This window comes from Trichechus manatus, unplaced genomic scaffold, assembly GCF_000243295.1.
Source record: "Trichechus manatus latirostris isolate Lorelei unplaced genomic scaffold, TriManLat1.0 scaffold00154, whole genome shotgun sequence".
NCBI lineage: Eukaryota > Metazoa > Chordata > Mammalia > Sirenia > Trichechidae > Trichechus > Trichechus manatus.
Genome location: NW_004444090.1, coordinates 2,105,950 through 2,113,900, shown reverse-complemented (window position 1 = coordinate 2,113,900; position 7,951 = coordinate 2,105,950). Strand labels below are relative to the sequence as shown.

At 40.9% G+C, this 7,951-nt stretch overlaps 1 protein-coding gene across 1 annotated transcript in view; it reads right to left on the bottom strand.

The window, feature by feature from the left end:
* Positions 1 to 2,565: 2,565 nt before the first annotated feature.
* Positions 2,566 to 7,951, bottom strand: part of UBE3D (ubiquitin protein ligase E3D) — a 162,653-nt gene continuing 157,267 nt past the window's right edge. Inside the window, exon 10 of the mRNA XM_023740391.1 lies at positions 2,566 to 5,377. Within this exon, the coding sequence (XP_023596159.1) occupies positions 5,357 to 5,377 (21 nt within the window). The 3' untranslated portion in view covers positions 2,566 to 5,356. The remainder of the gene's footprint in view (positions 5,378 to 7,951) is intronic.

The following is a 7,951-nucleotide window of genomic DNA, read 5'->3' as shown; positions in this document are numbered from 1 at the left end:
TACTACCAAGAAAGCAGCACCAGGAGCAGAGCTCGTCCTTTGGACCCGGGGTCCCTGCACCTGAGAAGCCCCTTGACTAAGGGAGGATTGATGACAAAGACCTTCCTCCAGAGCTGACACAGAGAGAAAGTCTTCCCCTAGAGGCGACACCCTGAATTTGGAATTGTAACCTACTAGACTGTGAGAGAATAAATTTCTCTTCGTTAAAGCCATCCATTTGTGGTATTTCTGTTATAGCAGCACTAGATAACCAAGATATAGAGTAAGCAAAAAAGAAATCTGCAAGGAATAACAACTAGGCTGGCTTTATCTATCAGGCAAAACCGCTAAACCCTGTCTGTTGTTTTTACTACAGTGGCTACTGAGGAGGCTTAATTATCAAAGTGGTTACTAGTTGCCATTGAGTCGATTCTGACTATGGCAACCCCATGTGGGTAAGAGTAGAACTACACTGCATAGATTCTCAATGTCTGTGACCTTTTGGAAATAGATCGCCAAGCCTTTCTTCCAAAGTGCCTCTGGGTGTCTAACCTTTTGGTTAGTAGTCGAACACTTAACCATTTGCACCACCCAGTGCCTCCCAAGTGGTTAGAGCAAGGTTAATTATTTCAGAGTGCCTGGTTCTAGTTGACTAGATTCGTATTCTGTAATCAATGGAATCAAACAAGCTTTGATAATATTGGTGGATCCTTGTTTACTTAAGATACTTTTGGCAAAAATGATGGAAGGTTGTGGTTTTTACTTAGTCTGTTGGCATTTAATAATGTATCTCCATAGTTACTCCTAATGGAGTTAAATTATTTTGACCGTATATGGTACACCAAAGGTAAACACACTTTAAGCTAACTTAGACTTCCCTGTCTGAAGTAGCACCTCTCTTCACTTTCTCCTCACTCAGCTTTTTTTAGCTTGTACTTATTAATTTTCAGAAATTTTATCAGTTTATTTTTTATAATGTTGTTGTTGTTAGGTGCTGTCGAGTCGATTCTGACTCATAGTGACCCTGTGTACAACAGAACGAAACACTGCCCAGTCCTGCGCCATCCTCACAGTCGTTGCTATGTTTGAGCCCATTGTTGTAGCCACTGTGTAAATCCATCTTGTTGAGGGTCTTCCTCTCCTTTTATGACACTCTACTCTACCAAACATTTCCTTCTTTAGGGACTGATCCCCCTGATAACATGTCCAAAGTGTGTGAAATGAAGTCTCGCCATCCTTGCTTCTAATGAGCATTCTGGCTGTACTTCTTCCAAGACAGAATTGTTTGTTCTTCTGGAAGTCCATGGTACATTCAATATTCGTCACCAACACCATAATCCAAAGGCATCGATTCTTCTTTGGTCTTCTTTATTCATTGTCCAGCTTTTGCATGCATTGAGGCCATTGAAAACACCGTTGCTTGGGTTAGGCGCACCTTACTCTTCAAAGTGACACCTTTGTTTCTTAATATTTTAAAGAGGTCTTTTGCAGCAGATTTGCCCCATGCAATGCATCATTTGATTTCTTGACTGCTTCTTCCATGGGCCTTGATTGTGGATCCACGTAAAAGGAAATCCTCAAATCAAAAACTTCAGTCTTTTCTCCATTTATCATGATGTTGCTTATTGGTCCAGTTGTAAGGATTTTTGTTTTCTCTGTATTGAGATGTAATCCATTCTGTAGGCTGTGGTCCTTGATCTTCATCAACAAGTGCTTGATAAATAATATTTTATAATACTACAAATTAATATTTTATAATAAAATATTTATTTGTTGTCTGTTTCCCCCATGACAATGTAAATTCCGTGAGGGCAGACTTTGTCTTACTGACTCTATCTGCAGTGCCCATGACTGTGTCTAACATGTAGTAGGTAATCAATAAATATCTGTTGAATAAACAAACTTATAGATTGGTTTGCCAGTTGGAAAAATGAGCAGCTAATGGAAGTTCTCAACTGGGTCCATCTAACGATAATTATACTAGGTGAGAATGAGAGTCCACAGAACCACTTATTTATAGCAGTTTTCAGAGATATAAAAAATGGACTAGAAATTTGGTGTTTTATTATGCCTCTGGTCTCTGGTAACATCTTATTATAGGCCAAAATTCTGTGGTACAGTTACCTAGGAATGCAACTGAGTAGATTCTGGAATTATATTTACAAGACACAGGAGGCTAATGCAGAAAGACTTCCAAGGGCCAACATCAAGAATGTACCAAACCCATTGCTGTAGAGTCAACTCTGACTCATTGTTACTCTACAGAACAGAGAAGGACTTCTCCATAGGGTTTCCAAGCCTGTAATCTTTACAAAAACACACTACCACATCTTTCCTCTGCAGACTGGCTTGTGGGTTTGAATGACCAATCTTTTGGTTAGCAGATGAGCGCTTAACCATTGTGCTACCAGGGCTCCCAGGAATGTACAGCCTGTTTCAGTTCTCTCTAGGCTGCACAAGGTGGTTTAACTAACTTTTATCTCTTTAATGCCTGATGGATGGACCTCTCTCTCTGTATGTCTCTCATACACACAGTGTACACACCTGCAAAAGCAACTTTCGCTTTATTTAGACTAAGAGAAAGAGATAGAAATGCCTCCCCCCGCTCCCTAATTTGTTTCCTCTCCCTCTACACCTTACTCTACCCTACCCTTACGGCTCCAAAGAAGACGATTCTTACTGGTTCAGGCATGTTACCCCTCAGGAACTTACTCCGCAACTAGATGTTAATGGTTCATTCTGGGCATTGGCTCAGCTGTGCTGGTCCCCACTTCCCATCCCTGGGAGAAGCCAACAGATACCTGTTTAGCTTTAGAACTTCTCTATGACAGGACAGATACAACTTCAAACAGTCGCTACAGTCTATGGCCAGAACTCTGGCCTTTTTCTGTGTGTGACCTTCCCTTACGCCTGCCCCTCAGAGCTTCTCACTGGTCACTCCCTACACTGTGCCATCAGAAAGGGTAGGCTTAGCTCTGACTGGCTTGATTCCTCTTAAGACCCAGACAGAGGGGGGTCTAACTACATTTGACTCAACAACTTATTTTATTTAGGCCAAGGTTAGTAAATTAGAACATTATTCTAGCTCGTTTTGTTGAGCAGTAGAGTTATCTTTTGAATCATGAGCACCTTCACCATCTAAATCATAAACATTAGTATGATATTAATATGGGCTTAAGCATAACAATTGTGAGGATGGTGCAGGACCAGGCAGTATTTTGTTCTGTTGTACATAGGATCGCTGAGTCGGAACCAATTCAACTGCACCTAACAACAACCTAACGGTATGGTCAAGGCTTCTTTCTATTCCAGAGGGAGAAAAACTATCTGAGAAATTTTTTATGCAGAGGCTAAATTCGGTTTCATCTAGTTTATTTCAGTCTCCAATATTATATCAATACAAACTGAACTCTAAGAAATACTTGCAAGCAAAAGTGTTCATTGTGAATGCATTTATTTGTGAAAACAACATTATAAGGCAAGGCTACATGCTTGAAAAAGATTCACATTTTGTAATAACCTATGTCACTGGCAATACACAACTGTAGGCAGTCACCGAATTTGGTTTCTCAGGCCACATCCTCTATGCCAGTGGTTTTCAACAGGGGTGGATTTTGCCCACTAGGGCATTATCTGGAGATGTTTTTAGTTGTAGGGGCAGAGGGTGGTGCAGGCATTTTGTGGGTAGAGGCCAGGGATGCTGCCAAACATCCTATGATGCTATGATGCACAGGACAGCCCCCACAATAAAGAATTATCCAGCCCAACGTGTCACAGGTGCCGAGGTTGAGAAACCTTGCTCTATACTGACATAGAAATCTAAAGCATAAAAAGTCAGCATGGTGTTTGTGAGCCTAGTAGCTTAAGGGGAGCCAAATTAACTCTCCTATATGGCTGTGAGTCTTGGACATATCATCAAGATCTTCAGTGTTTCAAACCGTGCTTAATAAAGGGCTCTGCAGGATCAAACAGATGGATTTTATTCCTATGTCAGTTCACCAGTTACAGAATTAGGAGTGCTACACCACTGCTCTGCTGGTAGGACAAGTGTTTTGGTTGAATCACAAGGAAGAAGAAATCGTGAAAGGTTCACTCAATCACAATGCAAAGTGACACACCTATGTTAGGAATGCTGGGAAATTAACCAAAAGAACCAAACCAGTTGCCATTGATTCCAACTCATTGGCCCCGTGTCTGCAGAGTAGAGCTGTGCTTTATAGGGTTTTCAAGGCTGTGACCTTTCTTAAGCTGATTGCCAGGCCTTTCTTCCAAGATGCCTCTGGGTGGGTTTGAACTACCAACCTTTCATTTAGTAGCTGAGTGTTTAACTAATTGTACCACCCAGGGACTCTGTTGGTAAATTAGGGGACAGAAAACTCAGGGCTTTTTTGGAGGAAAGTGTATCAGGTGGTCTGTAGGCTAGAATTAACACTAATAGGTTTGGCAAGCAGCAGGTATAGTAGTAAGTCCAGAGATTGCCCTGTGTGCGGAGCATGGGGAAGGATGATCATCGGAGAGAGATGGATCAGAGCTCCGGCAGAGGAGGTGATCTCCCTGGCCCCAGTCCCAGCTTTGATCCTAGTTGTGCAATTACAGACAAGTCTCATGGCTTCTCTGTAAGATTAGGACCCAGCATGTGCTTGGTGAGATTCCCTATAGCTCAACAGTCTCATTCAATGGTCTTCTTCCCATCTGCCCTGGCAGATTAAGGCAGCTTTGCAGCAGGATGCCAATGAAGTATATTTATTAATTTGCAAGTTTTCAGTAAAGGAAACCAAGAACAAAAGGAATACATGCAGGCTTGAGAAAATGGGAAGACCTCAAATTTGATAATCAGCCAACAAACAAACATGGAATCAAACATGAGTATCTCCTCTGAAAAAGGCCTGGATATAAGAAATTTCATTTATTTCTTTCTATAAATTTGTTTTAAACGAATCTTAGAAGCTCTTGTAAGTTTATTTCCTAGGATTTACAACAGTTAACACTCAGTTCCGCCGATGAAGTTCCTCACTGCATTCCACACAGGACAGATGGGTCTCCATGAGCTAACATCCTTCCAGGTGGTGCTGACACAGCACATATTTGAATATTCCTCTCTGTGGGAAATAGAGATGTAACCTCTATACTTATCTCAACCTGCTGACAACCGGCTACTATGACTTTCTTAACAGCCCTGTTTTTTCGAAGACCAAAAGTTACCTTTTCTCTTAGAGAAAATATGCAAACAAAGAAAGTAAAAAATGCAGCGCAATTCTGTGGCTCTGTTTCTTGTCTCAGTAACAGCTACTGGCCGAGCTGACTGCTGGTCTTTGGTGTGCTCCATGCTGGAGCTGGAGGGCTGTCTGCCAGGAAGGGAATGACTGGGCTCCAACAGTTACATCTTCAAGAAAGCCACCTGGAAAAGAAAGAAAAACCCACCATCTTTATTTATTTAACATGAGAAATGGCTGGATGCACATCAAATCAGAATCAGTTATATCTGGTCAATAAGGATGCACACTGGTCGAAAAAGAAAAATGACTCTTTTAGTTAAGCTAGACATTGCCATTTTATAGCAGGAGCCAATTACTCTTTTTTTAATGAACCATCTAGTAATTAAAATGATTCACATGCACTTTAAAGAAAAAAAAATGAAGTTTTAATGGACACTAAAGTTGTATTACTATAAGGAATCCAATCCTCTCTCCCACTGGTTCAAGCTACCGTTCTGGACCTTCCATAAGCACAGTTCCAAGTCACAAAGATTCCTAGGTAATTCCAGTTCCTTGTCAATACCAGTAATTACACCAGCCTCTTCTCATGTCACAACAATACTTTTAATTACATTCAATTATATTTATTGTGCTTGTCAGCAGAAATTCATCTTAAAAACTAGTGTTTGAAAAATTTCTAATGCACACAGGCCTACGTACTTTCAGGTTATTTAATAAGGCTCAGATCAAATGTATCTAATTTCCCAAAAGTTTTAATAACAGAGAAAGAAATAAACATAATAAAGTCAATCACTGAAAGTTTAGAAAGTTTTAATCCAGAGGTGATAATATATTGAAAATATATTGCCAGTATTAGGAATTGAATGTAGGTTAGAGATAAACATGGGGTAGTAAGGAAGGCTGGGGAAGCTTGTCCTAAGCCTTTTTTGGATAAAGGGTGAGCGACAGAAGTAAAAGCATTCGACTCGTGGAAAAATATGGGAAACCTGTCAAGACTATCAAGTAAGTTGGTCCTTATATCCCAAAATGAAGTCAAAGGAGCATGTATTTAAAGATCCCCGTGTGGGGAAAGTAAAAAGGAAGAGGCATGCCAGAGAAAGCATCTGCTTTATTTTGAGGAATTCAGAAGTATGTTATTCTTCATACAGTGCTGGAAAGAAAGGCACATGCTGAGTTTCCATATCAACTTCCTGCTGAGTTTCCATATCAAGTTCTGCAATGAGCACACCATCAACCTTGAAGAAATAGGCAAAGAAGAAGGTTGTTTCCTAAATAAATGTAAACGCAGACAATTGATACAAACCTCAAGGGCTTATTGTGAAAATTAAGTGAGATAATGAATATGAAAATTCACGTGTTTCTCTTCTCTGACTCTCGGCTAAAGCAGACACCAAGAGCCCATGAATATCTCAGATGAAAAGGGACTGTTCAAGAGAGACTGGTAGGGCATGATAGGAAATGATTATACAATTACACGGGAAGAGAGACTGTTTTGTTAGCTGCCATCTTAATGCATTACAAAACAAAACCCACTGCCGTTGAGTCAATTCTGACTGATAGTGACCCTATAGGACAGAGTAAAACTGCCCCATACGGTTTCCAAGGCTGTAAATCTTTATGGAAGCAGAGTGCCACATCTTGTTCTGTGGAGCGGCTGGTGGGTTCAAACCACTGACCTTTTGGTTAGCAGCTGAACATTTCAACCACTGCGTAGCTGCCGTCTGTTGTTGTTATGTGTCTTTGAGTCGATTCCGACTCATAGCAACCCTATGTACAACAGAACGAAATACTGCGTGGTACTGTGCTGTGCCATCCTCGCAACTGTTGCTATGTTTAAGCCCATTGTTGCAGCAACTGTGTCAATCCATCTTGTTGAGGGTCTTCCTCTTTTTTTCACTGACCCTCTACTTTACCAAGCATGACAGCCTTGTTCAGGAACTAGTCCCTCCTGATAACATGTTCAAAGTACAAGAGACGAAGTCTCACCATCTTTGCTTCTAAGGAGCATCCTTGCTGTACTTCTTCCAAGATAGATTTGTTCGTTCTTCTGGCAGTCCATGGTATATTTAGTATTCTTCGCCAACACCACAATTCAAAGGCGTCAATTCTTTTTCCGGCTTCCTTATTCATTGTCCAGCTTTCTCATGCATATGAGGCAACTGAAAACACCATGGCTTGGGTCAAGCATACTTTAGTCTTCAAGGTGATATCTTTGCTTCTGAACACTTTAAGGAGGTCTTTTGCAGCAGATTTGCCCAATGCAGTATGTCATTTGGTTTCTTGACTGCTGATTCCATGGGTGTTGATTGTGGATCCAAGTAAAATGAAATCCTTGACAACTTCAGTCTTTTCTCCATTTATCATGATGTTGCTTATTGGTCCAGTTGTGGGGATTTTTGTTTTCTCTATGTTGAAGTGTAATCCATACTGAAGACTGTGGTCTTTGATCTTTATCACTAAGTGCTTCAAGTCCTCTTCACCGTCAGCAAGCAAGGTTGTATCACCTGCATAATGCAAGTTGTTAATGAGTCTTCCTCCAATCCTGATGCCCCATTCTTCTTCATAGAGTCTAGCTTTTCAGATTATTTGCTCAGCATACAGACTGTGTGCTGTATGTATGGTGAAAGGGTACAACCCTGATGCATATCTTTCCTGGCTTTAAATCACGCAGTATCCCCTTGTTCTGTTTGAACGACTGCCTCTTGATCTATGCACAGGTTCCACGTGAGCACAATTAAGTGTTCTGGAATTCCCAT